This window comes from Neoarius graeffei, chromosome 4 (assembly GCF_027579695.1).
Source record: "Neoarius graeffei isolate fNeoGra1 chromosome 4, fNeoGra1.pri, whole genome shotgun sequence".
In the NCBI taxonomy this organism is placed as follows: domain Eukaryota; kingdom Metazoa; phylum Chordata; class Actinopteri; order Siluriformes; family Ariidae; genus Neoarius; species Neoarius graeffei.
The window spans coordinates 95,948,669-95,971,643 of record NC_083572.1 but is presented as its reverse complement, the minus strand read 5'-3'; the positions used below and the strand labels follow the sequence as shown (position 1 = coordinate 95,971,643).

Sequence of the window (22,975 nt, the reverse complement as noted above, 5' to 3'; positions counted from 1 at the left end):
AGGAGGTCCCTGTCATTACTTCTGATTTAATGTGATGTATCTCCTTTCAAAAGGCCTTACTAACCCCATCCATCACTCGAGGATGAGGTTGCCCAGTGTTTCTCACATGACCAAAGGCGATATAGAACATGCTATCATTTACACTGTTCTGTGGATGAGTGAGATTATTATTATTATTATTATTATTATTATTATTATTATTATTATTATTATCATCAGTTGAAACCTCTGCAGATGCTTGTGTTTTCTTTTACTTTCTTCCATCTATTTATGCTTGATGGCTTTGAAAGGAACATGATGAAGAGATATGACAGAGAATTAATGAGTAAAAAAAAGTGAGGGGATGACAGAAGGGCTTGCTTATTTAATTGCCTCACCCTGAATGCAAATCATATCTTTATGCAAGCAATATGATGAAGGCTTATTAAGACAAAGCTGTCCTAGAGTTATTTATGACCCTGACAAAAGGCTAGCTAAGCCCCCCCCCGGGTAGTTAGTTTGATCAATTAATTACATGCATTTCATAATAAATAGAGACATTTTTTTATGTTCATCCCCATAACTGCTTTATCATCCCTAAGAAATTCTTCCTTTTTTTTAACACATCATCAAATTCTTTCAGAAACTGTAAAGTTTTATATTATGGTTTCCTGATAATGTCTCCCATATAATTAATTTATTTTCAACGATATACAATTTATATAATCAAGCCATGTTTTCTTGGCCTTGGTGATATAATGCACATGTATGCATATAACTGTATTCATATAATTATATAAATATAATTGCATAATATTTAACAGTTATTCCACATAATTGAGTCATACATGAGCTGATAGCTGACGAGGCGTGTAGCACTGATTCGGCTATGAGCCGTGTATGATGAGGTTGAGTGGAATAACTGTTTTATTCAAATGACATTCACTGGATTTTGAGAAACAGAGCATTTTTATTTTTATTTTTTTTGCAAATTCAATAAATAAAAACTTTATACAAAAGATCAGACAAAACCATTTCCGCTTAGAATGTAATAAAGAAACCAGTGAAATGACAGTAGCAATTTGTGAAAAATTCCAAAATTATAATTCTTTAAAACTAAAAAAAAAAAAAGATATGTTCTTACCATCAAATACTTTTATTCCATATTTTGTTGCTTTTTTTTTTGTAATTTTTGGGGTGCTATTGTCAAGTAGAGTTTTTATTTCATTCTCGATTGGTTCAGTAACACAGTCCGCTATTTTCTCCTTCTTCCTTTTTCTTTTTATTATTATTATTATTATTATTATTATTATTATTTTGGCGGTTGGCAAACCAACTTGAAGGCGCATTACTGCCACCAACTGGGCTGGAGTGTGGAACAGGAGATATTGGGGGGGGACTATATTCTTTTAGCTATTTCTGTTTCTTTTAAGTACTTGATAAAGTGAGGGCGGCATGGTGGTGTAGTAGTTAGCGCTGTCGCCTCACAGCAAGAAGGTCTGGGTTTGAGCCCCGTGGCCAGCGAGGGCCTTTCTGTGTGGAGTTTGCATGTTCTCCCCATGTCCGTGTGGGTTTCCTCCGGGTGCTGCGGTTTCCCCCACAGTCCAAAGACATGCAGGTTAGGTTAACTGGTGACTCTAAATTGACTGTAGGTGTGAATGTGAGTATGAATGGTTGTCTGTGTCAGCCCTGTGATGACCTGGCGACTTGTCCAGGGTGTACCCCGGCTTTCGCCCGTAGTCAGCTGGGATAGGCTCCAGCTTGCCTGCGACCCTGTAGAACAGGATAAAGTGGCTAGAGATAATGAGATGAGATGAGATAACAAAGTGATATATCTGACTTGATGTGCTCCACCATTTTGTTTTTCTTTACTCATGGTGTATGAGCTGATATCCTAGTATTAGAGTAGCCAATCAGAGCGCACTATTGCTCATATCCAGTGAATGTGGATAGAATAATGGTGATATAATCAGTAACACTACTTATCATGCATCATGTTAATGTAATGCATAATAAACAGCATATTAAAGAGTAATGCATTGTAACAAACAATTATAATTATGTATATACTGCCTTATAAATTCATTATAACATGATATGAATGTCTTCATAATGCTCATTATAAATATGACCTTCACAGAAAGTGTTCCTAACATTCTCTTTGTGGATGGAAAATATAAACTGAGCCATTACAGCATGAATGTCATCTTATTTCCCGAACCCTTTTGAGGATTTTCGAACATTTTGTTCTCATTTTTAAGCTTATGAGTGCAGGTGATGTCAGAATGGGTGAGGTTTCTGTGGACCTTCCTGTCAAGGCTGATTTCTGTTCTGAAGTGTTTATTACAAATAGCACCTGTCAGCTGTAAGTTCTGACTCGACTCCCTCTCCAAGAAAAAGCTTTCAGGGTTTTTTTTTTCTCCAAATCAACATGTTTAGAATTGAAACCTAATGGTCTAGCATGGGTTATGTCCTCTTCCTTCGGCCCTGTGTGTACATGTGTGTTAATTAAAACCAATTATTCCAGATTAGCTTGTTTAACCTGCCATTGATTATCTTGCAGGGAGTTTGGACGCTGGAAAGTGAACAACCTGGCTGTGGAGCGGAGGGATTTCCTCGACTCCCCCTTACCCCTCATGCCTGAGTTCATCCGCAACATCCGACTCCTTGGACGCAGACCCTCTGCAAAGCTAATTACAGAGAACCTTATTAAAAAATATGGGACTCATTTTCTCCTGTCGGCCACGTTAGGAGGTAGAGATTTCTTACATTCTGCTCTATGTCAGAAGATACACATAAGTACACATGAGGAATAAATATAATAAGTCAGGCAGCAAGACATCAGCACTGTCTGCTCAATATGCAATTTACTGTTACAAGACATGAAAAGTTGGCCTGTGATCAAGTAGAGAAAACTCAAGTATATTGCTGCTAGTGTTTGTGTGTTTGTACTGTTTCAAAGCAAGGAAAGGGACTGTTGCTTCCTTGTGCCCTGTATTTACTGTGGTGTAGAATGGGACGTGGGAAGCAGCTGCCAATAGATAGCTTCAATGTAACTGTGACATGATTATTTTGGTAACAAAGCCTGGGATCATGTCTGAAATTGGATTCCTTGAAAACCACACTTGTCGATTAGTCCCTTGGCACTCCAACGACCAAAGGTGGCGCTTACAAATAGCTCCATATAATACAAAACTCTTCAAGGCATATGGCCTCCATTGCTCAAGTAAACAAGTGATATTGTGGACTGTGAGAAAGTGGAAATAGTGTTCCAAGCTTCTGATTTATGCTACAATTGTTGCTTAACTTCAAACTGAAGTCTAGATGAGCACTTATGGCCTTCATGGAACCATAGTGATTGATGTGAGAAATGGAGTCAGCATGAGCTATTGTTATTGAATTGAAAAGTCAGAAGTTATAAAAGTAAATGGAAAGAAATGGAACATAATGTCACAGTGTAAAAGCAATTTTAAAAAAATGATAAGAATAATAAAGTCATATTTTTAAAATGCCACAGACATCCATGGCTGCAAGTCCAAGAGGTGGGTGGGACTTTCTCTCCCATAGTCATAGCAACTCTCTCCAAGACAAGTCCCCACTGTCAACCAAACAATTCTAATGGCAATGCTACTCAATAAAATCCACTAATGTAAATAAATCACCTCTATAGAAACTTCTCCAGTTACAGAGATAGATCCTGGATGAGCCCCATACTTGTTACGACCCCTTTTTTTAAAGTCTAGGGAAAAGGGAGTAACAAAAGATGATGGGAACATGTAAAGTGAATTTATGTACACAGTGAATTTAAAAAGAGCATACATGGAATTATAACATAACCAAGGTCAGAGGGAGGCTGGGAAGTGCCAGTTACACAAACAAACAAAAAGGAATAAAACTACTCTACCACTTATGAGAATCAAACTTAACTAACTAACCTAACACAGAAATATAAGGAAACCAAAAACTCCTACCTAACTTAACTACTCTAATTTAAACTAACACAGCTTCAAAAAAAAAATAATAATAATACAACAATGGCACTTACCCACTTACCTAATGTATCTATACAACAGTTACCCTGCGTGAGTGCAATATACCACCCCAAACTTGTCTGGCCTACCCTCGTCACAAGGTTTGAGTCAGAGTTTTCTACTCACAGAATGCAGAGACAGAGGCAAAGAGAGACTGAACACAAGGTATAACAACTGGCTTATATAGAGTGGAAGATGAAAGGTGATTGGTCAACAGCAGAGGGAGATGAATGCACCAGTCACTGGCGATGACAGAGGGAGACTTGATGATTGGAGGGGTGCATTGGAGGGATGAAGTCCTGCACCAATCACTTGTAGGAGCTGGCACACCAGTATCTAAATGAATATGAGTAAACATGAACATAGGAAAAACATGACAAGTGCCAGTGTCATGCTCCGCCCCAGACTTCCACTCCGGAGATTTATTATCTCCCAGTTCAGCGCTAATCTGGATCCGGGACGGGACTTCCACCATGCTAGCATTCACTTCCTGGTTTGCTCTGCTGTGCATAAATAGACCGTTCTCAGAAGGGGACTTTGCCAGAACGTCTCATTGGTTTTTCACATCATCTCTGTGCTCTTATTGCTTCTTGGATTTTTGCTCTCTGTTGCCTGTTCATTGCCACAATTTTTTGCACTCACGTCTTACCTTTTTCATGTTTTTTTGTGCTACATTTTTTGTCTCCAGTTTTTTGTCAGGATTATTTTTCATGCTTTTTCATGAAAAAGCATGCTTTTTCATGCTTTTTTTTTTTCATTTTTGCCCTTGCCTGCTCGTTTTTTGTCTGGATTATTTTGCTATTTTTGTTTACTCTTTGACTTCAATGAAATGATTTTTTTATTTATTGGATTTTCTGGTCTGTGTTCTGCTTTTGGATCCAAACCCACCACATCTCACCACCCCTAACAGCCAGAGACGTAACACCTCCCCATTGGTGGACTATAATGGTGCCATCTTGCTCTGAGTGGGTCCTAAGGCTTTCTTTATGCCATCATACATCTCCCTGATGTTGTCTGACAAAGCTGCTGTCTGGATACTCTTGCTGAGCTCTATCCAGTACTCTTTTGTACAGCATCTGACTGTCTGCTGAACCTTGCTTCTTGCAGCCCTCAGGAGCTGTAGATTGCACTGGTTTGACTGATGCTTACACTGGGCTGTAGTGGCCCACTTGGCATCAATGACTGGTGTCAGCTCACTTGACCTGGCTTCATACCAGTCACTGGCTTTGGAAGATATCTTCCCGAAGGTGGCCATGGGCGTGTGGTATATGATGGTCCTTAACTGCTCCCATTTCTCTGTAGCTGTGCCTTTGAGTTCATTAGAGTTGAGCTCACTCTCAAAGGACTCCGTGAACTGTGCCTGAAGATCCTGGTGCTGCATCTTGCTCACGCTGATGCATGGAGCTCCGTTCTGCTTGGTACGGTGGAACGTTGTGGGCTGCATGCGGATCTTACAGCACACTAGAGAGTGATCTGTGTCACAGTCTGTGCTGTGATAGAAGCGGGTGTGTTGGACACACTTGAACAGGGAGCGTCTTACCAAGATCAAGTCAAGCTGTTGCCAGTGTTTGGACCGAGAGTGTCTCCATCGAAGTATGTATTTGTGACACAGAGAGTGAAAGGTGCAGAGCTCAAGTAATCACTGGCCATTGTCATTGATCTTGCCAACTCCAAAGTGCCTGATGCAACTAGGCCAGGATGTGTTGTCAGAGCCCACTTGTGTGTCAAATGGCTCATTGATGCGTCAAGTGTGGTGCGAGGGTGTGTTGTGTGCTTGTCACCTTCCACTTTCAGCCTCCACCACTGGCTAGCCATGAGAAAAGAGAGACGAGTGCATAAGTCTCTCCTGCCAGTACATAGCCTCTCCTTGAACAAGCCCTATGCAGTGCCTCCATGCTGTGACACACGTCAACTGAGCACCTTCCGGCCTCAGGCTGAACTGCAGGGGACTCAGAGGAGGTCTGCCCCCAGACATATGGCATGCCAGGCCCACCAGTGAGTGGACATACCCTGATGCCTATGAACAGACCCCCAGCTATGGGCAAATCGGCCCACTGCCTTGTGGGTGCCTTGAGAGAGGCAAAGGCTAAGGGAGTAAACCCTGACAGAAAATTGGGAGTCAGAGTCCCTAAGGCAGTTTTGTTGCTGCGTGCAGATTCACTCTGGTAACTCCTGCGACACTGCTGATACCAAATCATATCGGCCCTTGTCGTTCCTTTGGGTCCACCAGCTGTGTGAAGAGGGGGGGTCTGCTGCATGGGCAACAGTGTTCCCTCCATAGCTCTTTCACCCAGGCTTTCGTCTTGTCTTTTGCTCTTAGCGAGCACCTTCAAATGGAGAGGACACTTCAGCCTCGCCTCGGTGTGGACACAAAACGGAAAACAGCAGTCTACCGGTTATAAGCCTTACTGCTTGATTGGCATAGAGCAGGACGCCAGGGGCCATTTTCGATGGTGGGAGGGATTCTAGGATCCTACTGGACAGCTACTACCTGCCTCAAGCTAGGCAGCCCCCAGCCAATAAGGTGCCATCCTGCCATGCCTGCCTTCCTTGTTGGGTGCACAGGGATAGGAGCTATCCGAACAGCAGGCAGACTTTTGTGCACCAGGCAAAAACAGTAAGAAAAAGAGACCAGCTCTTAAACTGAGAACATGGAATGTCTGGACAATGCTTACCGGCCTCTATGACAAACTTCAGGATATGAGTAGTACTAGGAAGACAGCCATTATCAACAACAAGCTATGCAGGCTAAAGGTGGACATTGCTGGTCTTCAGGAAACATGGCTCTCAGATTCTGGTACCTTGTTGGGTGCACAGGGATAGGAGCTATCCGAACAGCAGGCAGACTTTTGTGCACCACGCAAAAACAGTAAGAAAAAGAGACCAGCTCTTAAACTGAGAACATGGAATGTCTGGACAATACTTACCGGCCTCTATGACAAACTAAGGATATGAGTAGTACTAGGAAGACAGCCATTATCAACAACAAGCTATGCAGGCTAAAGGTGGACATTGCTGGTCTTCAGGAAACATGGCTATCAGATTATGGTACCTTGTTGGGTACACAGGGATAGGAGCTATCCGAACAGCAGGCAGACTCTTGTGCACCAGGCAAAAACAGTAAGAAAAAGAGACCAGCTCTTAAACTGAGAACATGGAATGTCTGGACAATGCTTACCGGCCTCTATGACAAACTTCAGGATATGAGTAGTACTAGGAAGACAGCCATTATCAACAACAAGCTATGCAGGCTAAAGGTGGACATTGCTGGTCTTCAGGAAAAATGGCTATCAGATTATGGTACCATCAAAAAAAAAAAGCCTACACTTTTTTCTGGCAAGGAAAACCTCCAAAAGAGCCAAGGGAGAACGGTATCAGCTTCGCAGTGAACAACGCACTGCTGAAGATGATAGAACCAGGCAGCAACGGCTCAGAGCGTCTCCTCACACTCTGCCTGAACACATCTGACGGCCCTGTCACCCTGGTCAGTGCCTACGCACCCACTCTTTGCTCTACCCCAGAGGCTAAAGACGCGTTCTACGAGAACCTGTCAGCCACTATCAGCAGGATTCCCAGCAAGGAATCTCTTATCATTCTAGGCAATTTCAATGTCGCATTACAAGCTGGAATTAAAATTGATTTTCGCAGGGTTAACACCATTTGATTAACACAACATGCGTCCCACTTTAAAGGTGCACATTTTTTTTTTTTATTGTGACACAAACAACAATTAAGATGAAAAAACAGAAATCTGGAGTGTGCATAGGTATTCACCCCCTTTCGTATGAAACCCCTAAATAAGAGCTGGTTCAACCAATTCACTTCATAAGTCACATAATTAATAATTATTTGATTAAGATCCACCTGTGTGCAATCAAAGGGTCACATGATCTGTCACATGATGTCTGTATAAATCAACCTGTTCTGGAAAGACCCTGACTCTGCAACACTACTAAGCAAGCAACATGAAAACCAAGGAGCCTCCAAACAGATCATAGACAAAGTTGTGGAGAAGTATGGATCAAGGTTGGGTTATAAAAAAAAATATACCAAACTTTGAATATCCCAGGGAGAGCCATTAAATCCATTATATCAAAGCAGAAAGAAGATGACACCACTACAAACCTCACAAGAGAAGGCCGCCCACCAAAACTCACAGACTGGGCAAGGAGGGCATTAATCAGAGATGTGACAAAGACACCAAAGATAACACTGAAGGAGCTGCAAAGATCCACAGCGGACATGGGAGTATCTGTCCATAGGACCACTTTAAGCTGTACACCCCACAGAGTAGGGCTTGATGGAAGAGTAGCCAGAAAAAAAGCCATTGCTGAAGAAAACATGTTTGGAGTTTGCCTGACAGCATGTGGCAGACTCCCTAAACACATGGAAGAAGATTCGCTGGTCAAATGAGACAAAAATTGAACTTTTTGGGAATCATGGGAAATGCCTTGTGTGGCGCAAACCCAACACCCTAAGAACACCATACCTACAATGAAGCATGGTGGTGGCAGCATCATGCTGTGGCAATGTTTTTCATCTGCAGGGACAGGAAAGCTTGTCAGGACTGAAGAAAAGATGGATGGCACTAAATACAGGGCAATTCTGGAGGCAAACCTGTTTGAGTCAGCCAGAGGTTTGAGTTTGGGATGAAGGTTCACATTCCAGCAGGACAATGACCATAAGCAGACTGCTAAAGCTACACTGGAGTGGTTTAAAGGGAAACATTTAAATGTCTTGGAATGGCCTAATCAAAACCCAGACCTCAATCCAACTGAGAATCTGTGGCATAACTTGAAGATTGCTGTACACCAATGCAACCCATCTAACTTGAAGGAGTTGGAGCAGTTTTACCTTGAGGAATGGGCAAAAATCCCAGAGGCTAGATGTGCTAAGCTAATAGAGACATACCCCAAGAGACTTGCAGCTGTAATTGTAGCAAAAAGTGGCTCTACAAAGTATTGACTTTGGGGGGTGAATACCTCTGCACACTCCAGATTTCTGTTTTTTTTTCATCTTAATTATTGTTTGTGTCACAATAAAACTACACTGTGCACCTTTAAAGCTGTAGGCATGTTGTGTAAATCAAATGGTGCTAACCCCCCAAAAATCCATTTTAATTCCAGCTTGTAATGTGACAAAACAGGACAAACACCAAGGGATGTATCAGAATCACTTTATTAACCCCCGGAGGGAAATTCAAATTTGCTACCAAGCTCCTGAATCAGAGAAGAAGTAAACATATCTAAAAACAGAAGATAAAATCATCTGAAAAAAAGAATAAATAAAATAAAATTAATTTAAATAAATTCAATAACTTAAGAAAAAGGCAGCACAGTGATGTAGTGGTTAGCGCCGTCGGCTCACAGCAAGAAGGTCCGGGTTCGAGCCCCGTGGCTGATGAGGGCCTTTTTGTGCGAAGTTTGCATGTTCTCCCCGTGTCCGCATGGGTTTCCTCCGGGTGCTCCAGTTTCCCCCACAGTCCAAAGACATGCAGGTTAGGTTAACTGGTGACTCTAAATTAACTGTAGGTGTGAATGTGAGTGTGAATGGTTGTTTGTCTCTGTTTCAGCCCTGTGATGACCTGGCAACTTGTCCAGGGTGTACCCCACCTTTTGCCCATAGTCAGCTGGGATAGGCTCCAGCTTGCCTGCGACCCCGTAGAACAGGATAAAGCGGCTAGAGATAATGAGATGAGAACTTAAGAAAAAGCAAAATTAAGTGATTTTATATACAATGATTCCTATATACATATATTGCACCTGAGTTAAGGATACAGTATACATGGTAAGACAGTGTACCACAGTTATACAGTGGCATTGTACAGCTTGACTGCAACAGGTAGGAATGATTTCCTGTGTCTCTCGGTTGTGCAGCGTGGAAGAATCAGCCGTTTACTGAACGTGCTCCTGTGGCTGATCAGCTCCTCATGTAGAGGGTGGGAAGGACAGTCTAAGATTGTTTTTATTTTGGACAGTATCCTCTTCTCCAACACCACTGTCAGAGAGTCCAGTTCCACGCCTACAACATGGCCGGCCTTCCTGATGATCTTTTTGAGTCTGTTAGTGTCCTTCACCCTCAAGCTGCTGCCCCAGCAGATGACAGCGTACAGGATGGCACTGGCCACCACAGACTCATAGAACATCCGCAGCATCGTTCGGCAGATGTTGAAGGATCTCAGATGTCTAAGAAAATAGAGACGGCTCTGGCCCTTTTTGTATACTGTGTCCACGTTTTTGGACCAGTCCAGTATATTATCCAAGTACACCCCCATGTACTTATATTCCTCCACCATGTCCACACTGACTCGTTGGATTTTAACAGGGTTCACCGGAGCCCTGATTCTCTTCAGATCAACCACCAGTTTTTTCGTCTTCGTCATGTTGAGCTGTAGGTGGTTCTTCCTGCTCCACATGACAAAGTTGTCCACCACCATCCTGTACTCGCTCTCATCACCACCAGTAATACGTCCAACCACTGCAGAGTCATCAGAAAATTTCTGGAGGTGGCACGTCTCTGTGCAATAGTTGAAATCAGTGGTGTAGAGAGTGAAAAGGAAAGGAGAAAGGACAGTCCCTTGTGGAGCCCCGGTGTTACTGATCACTCTGTCCGACACACAGCACTGCAAGCGCATGTACTGTGGTCTGCCAATCAAATAATCCACAATCCAGGATGCCATTTTATGTGTGTGTGTGTGTGTGTGTGTGTGTATGTATGTATATATATATATATATATATATATATATATATATATATATATATATATATACACACACACACACACACACAGCTGCAAATGAAATTTTGTTGTGCTTTATATGCAATGACAATAAAACATCAATTTATTAATCAGCACCATAAAATAACATGAACTCAAATTCAGATTAATGGAGGTGGCGTGTTTTTTATACCAGCACATCAAACTGCTTCTTTCTTTCTTTCTTTCTTTCTTTCTCTATTTATTTATTTCCACACATTGCCTGTAGACTTGCCAGCTATAGCTCTATGTTCTTGTCATTTATTTTCATCAAACCTAATGCAAATATCTTGACTCACACCAAAGCCTTTAAGGTTTCTAATTAAAGAGACTTGGCCCTCTTACAAATGATCATTGAATGGTAGGTTTTCCATAAAAATGCTGCTAGATACATACAACAATGTCTAATTAATGATCACTGAAAGAGAGAAAGTGTTATGGGCTGATAGTTAATGTCCATTGGTGAAAAGAAAACTGCATCACCTCTGAAGAATGGGAATCTAATCAAAGCCTAACCAAAGCCCATCAGAGCAGAGAGCAGCTAAAGTCATGTAATTAGCATACTAGAGTGTATATTTTATTTGTGAATATGAAAGATGCATCATTCCCTCCATAAATATTGGAATGGCAAGACCAGTTCTTTATTTTGGTATGCACTGAAGACATTTGGGTTTGAGATCAAAAAGTTAACATGGGATGATGGATCAAAACTTCAGCTTTCTTTTCCTGATATTTACATCTAGATGTGTTGAACAACTTTGATCATGGTGGCAGACCACCCAATTAATTGGTGAGCAAAAATATCGGAACAGATAGTCTTAAAGTAAGAAGAACAACAACTTTATTCATCGAATGTACACTTAAGCACAGCGAAATTCCTCCTATGCATTTAACCCATCTGAGACACATGAGCAGTGAGCACACACACACATCCAGAGCAGTGGTCAGCCATGCTACAGCACCCAGGGAGCAGTTGGGGATCACCCAGAGGAAACCCACACAGACACAGGGAGAACATGCAAACTCTGCACAGAAAGGCTCCTGTCGGTCACTAGACTTGAACCCAGAACCTTCTTATTGTGAAGCACCAGTGCTAACCACTACACCATCGTGGTAGATGAAAGTAAATAACACAATATTTGATTGCGCAGCCTGTTTCAGTAGTTGCTTGTTTTGAGGGCAGTGGGAGCTTGCCATTCGAATACTTTTGGAAGAGACTTTATATGAACCTGTGTGGGTTGTCAGTTTAAAATGTCTTTGTAGCGGTTGCTAGGCATGGGTGGAGCACAGAGGACGGCAGGACAGAGATCAGGTTCGTATAGGGTTTTTATTGTCAAACTTTTCAGTCTTAAACAATGTATTAATCGGAGGCTAGAGACACAGACTAGCGTCTCGTCCAGCGATGAGCTCCCCTGCTCTCCGCTCTCCTTCCCTAAATAGGGCGCGGTCACTGGGAAGACACACACAAACACAGGTTAATTGCCATCAGGTGTAGTGATTCTGCCACTTACCTTCCCTGACTCCGCCCTCCTGTCACAGACCGGCGCTTGACCACGCCCCTGCTGCCACAGTCTTGATCTTGCAAACCAGTTCTCCATTTCCGTTAGTTTCCCCCAGTATGTAGATTATCCCTATGCATTGTGTTAAAATCTGAGCTGAAGATGATAAATAAACTCTGCACTAGATCAGCTCTTGGGAATTAGGTATTGGGAATATAGTAATGGTCTGAGTGATCTCATAAGGGGAGGGATTACAATTCTCTCAACACATTTTGCTTGTATAGATGTTAACACGTGTATCTCCTGCAGACACTTAGCAGTTTGGTCTCCCCAACCAAAATCTTAACCAACTTCTACACTTGCACCATAAAGAGCATCCTGACTGGGTGCATCACTGTCTGGTTTGGCAGCTGCTCCCTCCGGGACCACAAGGCTCTCTAGAGAGTCACAAACTCATTATTGGCAATAAACTTCCAGCCTTACAGGACATCTTTCATATATTATGTCTGAGAAGGCTCACAAAAATCAGTACAGACCTCAATCACCCAGCACACAGACTGTACAGGCAGATGGTACAGGCAGCATTCAATCCAGAACAAGCAGGCTGAGAACAGTTTCTACCTGCAGGCTGTTAGAATGCTGAATAAACTGGAAAGGGAAATATGCTTTCAATGAGTGCAAACATATGCTGAATATTTGTCATCTTTTTTTAATACTTAAATTCACAGATAAACGTATGCTTCACCCAAAGAGTGATCTTGATAGAATGATACTCAGTAATGATCAAAAATTTTGATTATTTATTTATTTATGTTAGGGTTCACCCAGTCGGAAATGGTCAACTTACTTCTCGGGACCCCTGCCCTCGTGCGACCCAGAGCTCTGGGGGGGTTAGTCGCAAAAAAAGACAGGAACCCCAATGTAGTTCACATCTTTATTCGCAAGTTCCCCCAATTGGACAAGAATACAGAGGGTTATTATATGTGAGTGTTATCTATGTGTAAATGACATCACTGTTTGATATCTATGTGTATGTGTGCATGAATGTGTGTATGTGTGTGTCTATGGGGGGGTGTGAGTGAGTGACATCATTTTGATATCTGTGTCTATTTGTGTGTGTGTGTGTGTGTGTGTGTGTGTGTGTGTGTGTGTGTGTGTGTGTGACATCTTAATTACATCACTGTTCTAATGGAATGTTCAGATGTATGTGTGTGTGTTTGACTTGCGTGCAAGTGAGCAGCTTGATCTTGGGGCAGGTCAAATAATCTCCATCAGTGTGTGTGTAAATCATAACATAATGACATATTTCTGATGATATGACATGATAGCAAGGTACAAACAGATTTTAAAGGTCATTGCTTACGTACACCCCTTCAGGTCAGATGTAACATAGGGCAATATGTACTTAAGATGGTGATGGAATTTTTAAACACAAATATGTTATAAGAAAGTAAACAAAAAATAAGAACAAACCTAAACAAAGACAGTCATACGAAACATAAGAAAAATAAGAATAGGAAGGTCAAACAGGATTCAGGATTAAACTCATAAAGTCTTAACATTAGAATCTTAAAGTCTTAACAATCCTAAATTATATTCTGTAATTATAAAACTAACTTAAATCATTGAATGCATCTTAGATCTAACAATTAAATCTAAATCACTGCCATAGTATATGCAATAGTCCAAAATAATAAAGGATCTTAAAAAGCTCTCCCATATAAAGTCTTAACACTTTGTGCAGCAATAAGGCTAATACAAAACTATAAAACTAACATGAATCATGGCTTTAAATTTAACTTTTAATTCCAAATACACGTTGGATATGCAGCTGTGGGTGTGTGTGGCATCACTGCAGACCTTGGCGCCGTTCAGACACATCTCTGATCAAAAATACACATTTTATATCAAAATAAACAAAATGTTCCCAAACAATGTCCAGCCGAGACATAAGGTCATTTTAACTGAACAGAAATTAATCCTTAATTTTGTCACAAATAAATTACTGCCTTCTTGGTCAAGAATTACAATTATTTATAAACCTACATATAAACCTACATAATAATAAAACCTAACAATTTATTTATTTATTTTCCAGGTGAAGAGGCTCTAACCATATTTGTAGACAAAAGGAAGCTTAGCAAGAAAGCTGAAGTGAGCGACTACATGAGCAACAATACAGCTGTGACTCTGGAGGCACTCCATCAGCTGGCTGCCTCCTACTTCATAGACAGAGAGAGCACACTGCGCAAACTGCACCACCTCCAGATCGCGTCCACTGCCATCAAGGTGGGTCATTCGTCATGTCTGAGATGAGATAATATTATACTTCTCTCAAGTTTTTTTCTCATGCCAAACCAACACTTGTAGTATCACAACATAATGATAGGATAGAGTCACAACTTTTTTTTTTTTTTGGGGGGGGAGCATCTAATGGTGCAATACTTATATTGCCATTATGTGAAGAGCTTATAGTTATATCTTGCACCAAATACTAAGTTCAACAATAAGTTCAAGAAAATACTCATTCCAAAAGCTTGACTTTTCACCTAAGCTTCGACCTCATTCCTTATTCTGTTTGGAGCTGTCTATTATATTACCTTACTGTTCCTCAGCCTTAACATGATGCAAGACAACTAGAACCAAGGTTATTTTGCTTGGACCTACAGTATAACACGGAGTTAGCAGTATATCTGGAGGGCTTTGTATCTCCACCTGAACACATAACATCTCTGGTTGCTTGTCACTTGATACATTTTCTCCACATACCCTGTATTCTTATAAAGATTACTTCTATCTAATTCAAAAGCCAGGATTTACTGATTTAAATGCACACTCTGAAAGCTGAGTCTTCATAAAGCCATGAGAAATGCTATCATGGAAATTTCAGATCAGAGCAGAGACCAGAAACAATGACGTGGGTTAATTGAGGGCAATTATTTTGTTGTTGCATTAAATTCATTACTATTGCAATTAATGGGTTGTGGCCAGGGAAACCCTTTCATCCTGTAAAATTTTGACATCCTCCACATACTGTTCTGAAAACTACAGACTTTTCTGAACTGTAATATGCTTTTTTTTCTTTTGTGTCTACCTCAACCAGAAATAAGGTTATTGCATTTTAAAGTCTGAAGTGAGAAAGGAGAAAACTGCATTGAAAAATTCCATTAGACTGTGGAGCAGGAGAATCTCAAACATTTTGTCAGCCAGTATCTGATTACAAACTGAATTGATTAGACCTATATCTGTTTCACTATAGCACACATAGCTACCCAACAGCTTGATCTAAGCATTTATCAAGCTGGATACAAAGAAATGCATTCATAAATCATTTAAGGGAGCATTTACACAGGCAGTGTGGCAGTCAGGAAAATCCAGTTAGCTTGGAAAATTGTTCAAATTCCACAAGAGTGCCCACGTTAGTGTAAATTTATGTACAAGGACCCTCACTAATGTGAACCTCGATTCATTAGCTTCAAATGATACAATTAGTGATGAATTCATTCAAATACAACCCCAAATCAGAAAAAGTTGGGATGGTATGGAAAATCTCATCTCATTATCTCTAGCCGCTTTATCCTTCTACAGGGTCGCAGGCAAGCTGGAGCCTATCCCAGCTGACTACGGGCGAAAGGCGGGGTACACCCTGGACAAGTCGCCAGGTCATCACAGGGCTGACACATAGACACAGACAACCATTCACACTCACACCTACGGTCAATTTAGAGTCACCAGTTAACCTAACCTGCATGTCTTTAGACTGTGGGGGAAACCGGAGCACCCGGAGGAAACCCACGCGGACACGGGGAGAACATGCAAACTCCACACAGAAAGGCCCTCTCCGGCCCCGGGGCTCGAACCCAGGACCTTCTTGCTGTGAGGCGACAGCGCTAACCACTACAGCACCGTGTCGCCGGTATGGAAAATGCAAATTAAAAATAAAAAAAGAAAAGTAGTGATTTCTAAATTTACTTTGACTTGTATTTCATTGAGAGAAAGAACCCAAGATATTTCATATTTTGTCTGGTCAACTTCATTTCATTTGTTAATATACATCCAATCCTGCATTTCAGACCTGGAACACATTCCAAAAAAAGTCTGGGACAGGGTCATTTTAGGGCGAGTAATGAGGTAAAACATTTAAATAATGATGTGGCTTGAACCATGTGATGTCAACAGGTGACTGTAATCATGATTTTGAACAAAATCAGTATCTAGGAAAAGGCTAGTCTTTGAGGAGAAAAGATGGGCTGAGGATTTCCAGTTTGTCAACAAATGCATTAGAAATTTATTGAAATGTTTGAAAACAAATGCTCCTCAAAGAAGGATTTGGATATTTTACCCTCTGTGGTGCATAATATCATTAAACGATTCAAGAAATCTCAAGGAATTTCGGTGTATAAAGGGTAAGGGCTCAAGCCTAAGCTAAAACACCCATGATCTGCGATCCCTCAGAGGTCACTGCATCAAAAACCATCATTCATTTATAGCTGATATAACCACATGGGCTCGAGATTACTTTGGCAAACCTTTGGCAAGCACTGCAATATGGAATTACATCCCCAAATGCCAGTTAAAATTTTACTGTGCAAAAAGGAAGCCTTATGTTAACTCCATCCAGAAGCACCATCGACTTCTCTGGGCTCGGAGGTGTCTGGGATGGACCATCACACAATGGAAACATGTATTGTGGTCAGATGAATCAGTATTCCAGGTCTTTTTTGGAGGAAACTGATGCCTTGAGCTCCGGACCAAAGACAAAAAGGACCATCCAGACTAGCCTGGGCCCGCCCATCCTAAGCGTGACGCAACACGAGGGCCTGTTGCGAGCTTAGTCTGGCCAGGCAAGCTATCTACAGCTCTTCCAAGCTCCCAAAAAATCGGGAACCAATCAACTTTGAGCATCTCCAACGGCCCTGGGTAGAGGCGTGTTCAAGGCACTGACGTAGTAGAACTGCAACCGGAAGCCATAGATTGTTTACAGAATCTATGCCGGAAGCGCTTCATTCACGCTTCTGCATCTATTACGCATAGATGCTGTATTGAAAGCATTCAATGGGAAGTTCTCATTGAAAACGGAGCAAAGAGCAGCCCTGGAGGTATTTATTGAAAGGAAGGACGTTTTCGCCTTGCTCCCGACCGGCTTCGGTAAGAGTTTAATCTACCAGTTAGCCCCGTCGCGTCGCATACGTCAGAGGAAAGAGTGATGTGATTGGTTTAAGCTTCGTCACAGCCTTTTCTGGCTTCGACCAGTAGCAAACTGAGGCATTTCAGGGAGGCGGGTCAACCACGGGCTCTGGGAAATGGTTGGGCTTAATATCTTGGCCAGACCAATAGCTCGTAGAGCTTTGTCGCATTAGCCAGACTACATCCAGACTATTACCAGCAATAAGTCCAAAAGCCAGGATCTGTCATGGTATGGGGTTGCAGGCCTAGAAATTCATATATTTTTTCACCAGCCAGCCAGACTAGTTACCTTCCAAAGTAACTAGCCAAACAGAAAATCAACTAGACAGGGACACTCTAACGAGTGCAAACCCCGCCTTTTCCCTATTAAAATACATTGGGCGAAAATTTCGAAGTTCTGCCATGACCTTGACCTTTGACCTTTGACCTCCAAAATTTAATGGTTTCCTTCCTGGGTGATTGGCAACACATGTACAAAATTTGGTCCAAATCGATCCATTGGTTCTTGAGATATCTTGCAGACACACAGACAGACAGACAGACAGATACACACACACACAGACTGACGCAGGTGAAAATAATAACCCCTCCGACTACTGTCGGCGGGGTTAACTAGCCAAAATTTGTTCATGTATGAATTTTACTTCTGTCAAAAATAACACAAAAGAGAGTAGTTACCATTGTTCACGACTATTGCGCATTTATTTCAAGACCCGAGTATTTTGATACTGTTGTTAAATACATAAATGAGAACAACACAGAGCACCATAATATAATATCAACAAATAATAATATATTGGAAAACTTGGCAACTTGGTGTGTGAGTATTGAAAACAAATATACTTACTATCATGACTATAGCACCCAAAATATGTCCAACATGCTTTCTGTATTTAACCATTTATGAGAGAGAAAGCATTAGGAGCTTCATATTGACTGACTAGGAATCAACTTGAAAAAAAATTAATTATTCCATAAAAATCATATCGCAGCCAAGGTCTACCCTGCTCCCACGTTTGCTTATAAGTCTTTTGTCATTTCTCCTTCTCGTACGCTTTATCGGCGGCCTTTTTCTCCTCTTCAGACCGAGGTCGCTTTGTCTCCGTCTCTGGCGGTTTCTGTACACCTTTCAGAAAATTCCACATTGCAACGTAGCTTTGGCAGATGTAGATGTAAACAACAACAAAAGCACGTATTTAAATGGGTGATAATGTGGCCACATTTATTGAATTTGATAACGTGATTACTGCGATATTCAATGAGACGCGTTATATGCATGCACAGTAGTGAAAAAACCGACAGCCTGACTCGTACACGATATGATTCGGAATCCTTCGGTATTTTCCGTCCTGTCGATAAACACGTCAATTAACATCTTTTAAGTGTTGTAATTAACACAGACACGGCACACGCTTAATATGTAGCGGCTTTAGTTGACGGTGTGTCTGAATCTTCACCTCATATATATTTTTTTATTTTCAACTAGCCAACCGGGCTGGCTAGTGACAGGAATTACCCACCAAATGACAAATTAAGTCGCCTCGGGCGACCGGACCACCACGAATTTCGAGCTGTGGGGTTATGTCAGTGCACCTGGCAAAGATAACTTACACTTCTATGATGGCAGCATTAATGCAGAAAAGTCCACTGAAATTTTGGAGCAACATATGCTGCCTTCAAGACGACATCTTGTCTTCTCCAGGGATATTTCAACAAGACAATGCAAAACCACATTCTGCACACATTACAAAGGCATGGCTGTGGAAGAAGAGGGTGCCTGTCCCCTCTGTCCCCAATACAGAATGTGTGGTAAATTTTGAACAGAAAAATGTGACAACATTGACCCTGTACTGTCGCAAACCTTAAGACCTGTTTGCAGGAAGAATGGGAGAAAATAACACCTGAAATGCTTCATCACTTGGTGTCTTCAGTCCCTAAACATCTTTTAAGTGTTGTAAGAAGGAATGGCAACATTCTCAAGTGTTAAATGCTTTATTGTCCCAACTTTTTTTGAAATGTGTTGCAGAAATCAAAAGTGACTTTTTTTTTATTATTTATTTTTTTATTTTTTTTTTTTTGGGGGGGGGGGGGGGGGGATTCATGAGATGAAACATCAAATAATGTGTTCTTGTATTGTTTCGGGTGCAGTAAAGGTTAAAGATTATTTACAAGTCATTGTTTTCAATTTTAATTTCAAGTTCAACATCCCATCCCAACTTTTTCTCATTTGGGACTGTAAATAGATTATGCTGTTGAGCTTAAAATGCTTCATTATTTTAAATTGTCTAGATGAATTAAATGAAATTTTTGAGTAACTCACACAAATGAACACAAATTAAGACAAGTCAGACTAACCATTAAATCAGAACAAAAAAAATAGAAAGAAATGGCACCCTATAAAAGGAGAAAGAATTAGTGTCTATGTACCTGTGTGCTGTAATTGCTTTTATATTTAGCACACTTTCACAGTCAGTCTCTGTCATATGAGTTTGTAGAAAATCAGTTTCACCATAATATTTATTAAACAGTAATTGTTTTTCTTCTGATAATATATTCTTTCTCAGATAATATTTATGAAACAATGGTTTGGCAAATTGGCCAAGCAAACCACACCAAATCCTCTAAAGAGCTACATTTATTTATTTATTTATTTTCCTGAGCAGTTGTAGGAGTTGGGTGATAGTCCTATTCTAGGCCAGGCCTTCATTAAGCCTTCTCATTTCATTACATGAAGAAGCGCCTTGCCTCGACAACCTACAATTGTTGCACTTAGACATTTTCATTGCAGTTCGCAGAGTGGCTCTTACTTGGTGGAGGTTTTTCTGTCTGTTGCTTACTTACAGTTGCTCTTGCTTGTATTAAGGCATGCATTTGTGCACAGAAAGCTGAGATGTTCCTTGAATGATGGGTACAATGAATGTGACAGTGTAGTGGAACTCCATCAGTGGAGGAGAATGAATCAGGGACCTTTGACATGTGCATCATTTCGACTGAGCTTTGACCCATGCCTGACTTTCACAGGACAGACAGAAGCAAATGTTCTGCTGTGTGAATTCCAAATTACTGTAAATGGGACTCAAGTGAGGAATATAGCCCCTGGCTCTCCCCCATTGGGTTATATGGAAGAGAAATTTCGCAGAAATGGAGAGAAATGGTGGGTGTAAATGAACCTTTACAAAGCCATGATGCAGTGTTCCAGCACAGTTCTGCACAGCTTGTTTCCGAATGCAGAACGACTCAAGCTATTTTGTTACTGACTGGCAACATTTTGTTCATAAATCGGCCATTTTCCAAATCTAGCATAACACCATGCAGATCTGCCCATGAAAGGGTGACCTTTGTGTCCATGCAGTGATGTTCTTTGAAACATATCAATTTGAGTCACCTGTTCACTCACATGGACTCACATTGGAATTAGACAAGTTTTCTTTGAATGTAAATGTTGATGTTTCTGTAGGTACAGTGACACCAACCCAACTCTCTGGTGGATGTGATCCAGCTGGCAGAGGCCACATGTCTGTCTTCGCAAAGCCAGGGAATTCAATCGCTATCATTCTCATTTCCAGGTCCTCACCCATGCTGGCAACATAAACTCAGAAGCCTTTGAAGATGGAGAGCAGGGGTGGTGGTAGTGCTGATGGGGACTTTGTGTTGTTTAGAGAGCACCAGCTGTCCAGACGCCTGAGGGGACAATTTCTGTGTCGTGGGAACACGCTAAGCCCATCACACAGCCAAAACTTGCCATCACATCTTCTAATCAGTGTATTTCTTTTTCACTCTTCACCCGAAAACAGAAAGCCTCCACCACCTAGTGGCTGTTTTCAGGTTGACTGTGTGTCTGTCCATCCATCTGTGCTTCCATTTGTGGATCTCCTTCTGATCTCCTTGTTTGTACAGTGGTGCTTGAAAGTTTGTGAACCCTTTAGAATTTTCTATATTTCTGCATAAATATGACCTAAAACATCATCAGATTTTCACACAAGTCCTAAAAGTAGATAAAGAGAACCCAGTTAAACAAATGAGACAAAAATATTATACTTGGTCATTTATTTATTGAGGAAAATGATCCAATATTACAGATCTGTGAGTGGCAAAAGTATGTGAACCTTTGTTTCAGTATCTGGTGTGACCCCCTTTTGCAGCAATAACTGCAACTAAACGTTTCCAGTAACTGTTGATCCATCCTGCACACCGGCTTGGAGGAATTTTAGCCCGTTCCTCCATACAGAACAGCTTCAACTCTGGGATGTTGGTGGATTTCCTCACATGAACTGCTCGCTTCAGGTCCTTCCACAACATTTCGATTGGATTAAGATCAGGACTTTGACTTGGCCATTCCAAAACATTAATTTTATTCTTCTTTAACCATTCTTTGGTAGAACGACTTGTGTGCTTAGGGTCGTTGTCTTGCTGCATGACCCACCTTCTCTTGAGATTCAGTTCATGGACAGATGTCCTGACATTTTCCTTTAGAATTTGTTGGTATAATTCAGAATTCATTGTTCCATCAATGATGGCAAGCTGTCCTGGCCCAAATGCAGCAAAACAGGCCCAAACCATGATACTACCACCACCATATTTCACAGATGGGATAAGGTTCTTATGCTGGAATGCAGTGTTTTCCTTTCTCCAAACATAACGCTTCTCATTTAAACCAAAAAGTTCTATTTTGGTCTCCTCTATCCACAAAACATTTTTCCAAAAGCCTTCTGGCTTGTCCATGTGATCTTTAGCAAACTGCAAATGAGCAGCAATGTTCTTTTTGGAGAGCAGTAGCTTTCTCCTTGCAACCCTGCCATGCACACCATTGTTGTTCAGTGTTCTCCTGATGGTGGACTCATGAGCATTAACATTAGCCAATGTGAGAGAGGCCTTCAGTTGCTTAGAAGTGACCCTGGGGTCCTTTGTGACCTCGCCGACTATTACACGCCTTGTTCTTGGAGTGATCTTTGTTGGTCGACCACTCCTGGGGAGGGTAACAATGGTCTTGAATTTCCTCCATTTGTACACAATCTGTCTGACTGTGGATTGGTGGAGTCCAAACTCTTTAGAGATGGTTTTGTAACCTTTTCCAGCCTGATGAGCATCAGCAACACTTTTTCTGAGGTCCTCAGAAATCTCCTTTGCTCATGCCATGATACACTTCCACAAACATGTGTTGTGAAGATCAGACTTTGATAGATCCCTGTTCTTTAAATAAAACAGGGTGCCCACTCGCACCTGATTGTCATCCCATTGATTGAAATCACCTGACTATAATTTCACTTTCAAATTAACTGCTAATCCTAGAGGTTCACATACTTTTGCCACTCACAGATATGTAATATTGGATCATTTTCCTCAATAAATAAATGACCAAGTATAATATTTTTGTCTCATTTGTTTAACTGGGTTCTCTTTATCTACTTTTAGGACTTGTGTGAAAATCTGATGATGTTTTAGGTCATATTTATGCAGAAATATAGAAAATTCTAAAGGGTTCACAAACTTTCAAGCACCACTGTAGGATTTATTTGACAGTT

At 41.2% G+C, this 22,975-nt stretch overlaps 1 protein-coding gene across 1 annotated transcript in view; it reads left to right on the top strand.

The window, feature by feature from the left end:
- Positions 1-22,975, top strand: part of brinp3a.2 (bone morphogenetic protein/retinoic acid inducible neural-specific 3a, tandem duplicate 2) — a 119,028-nt gene that overhangs the window by 37,876 nt on the left and 58,177 nt on the right. The window contains exons 2-3 of the mRNA XM_060918365.1: positions 2,543-2,733; positions 14,365-14,555. Of these exons, the coding sequence (XP_060774348.1) occupies positions 2,543-2,733; positions 14,365-14,555 (382 nt within the window). The remainder of the gene's footprint in view (positions 1-2,542; positions 2,734-14,364; positions 14,556-22,975) is intronic.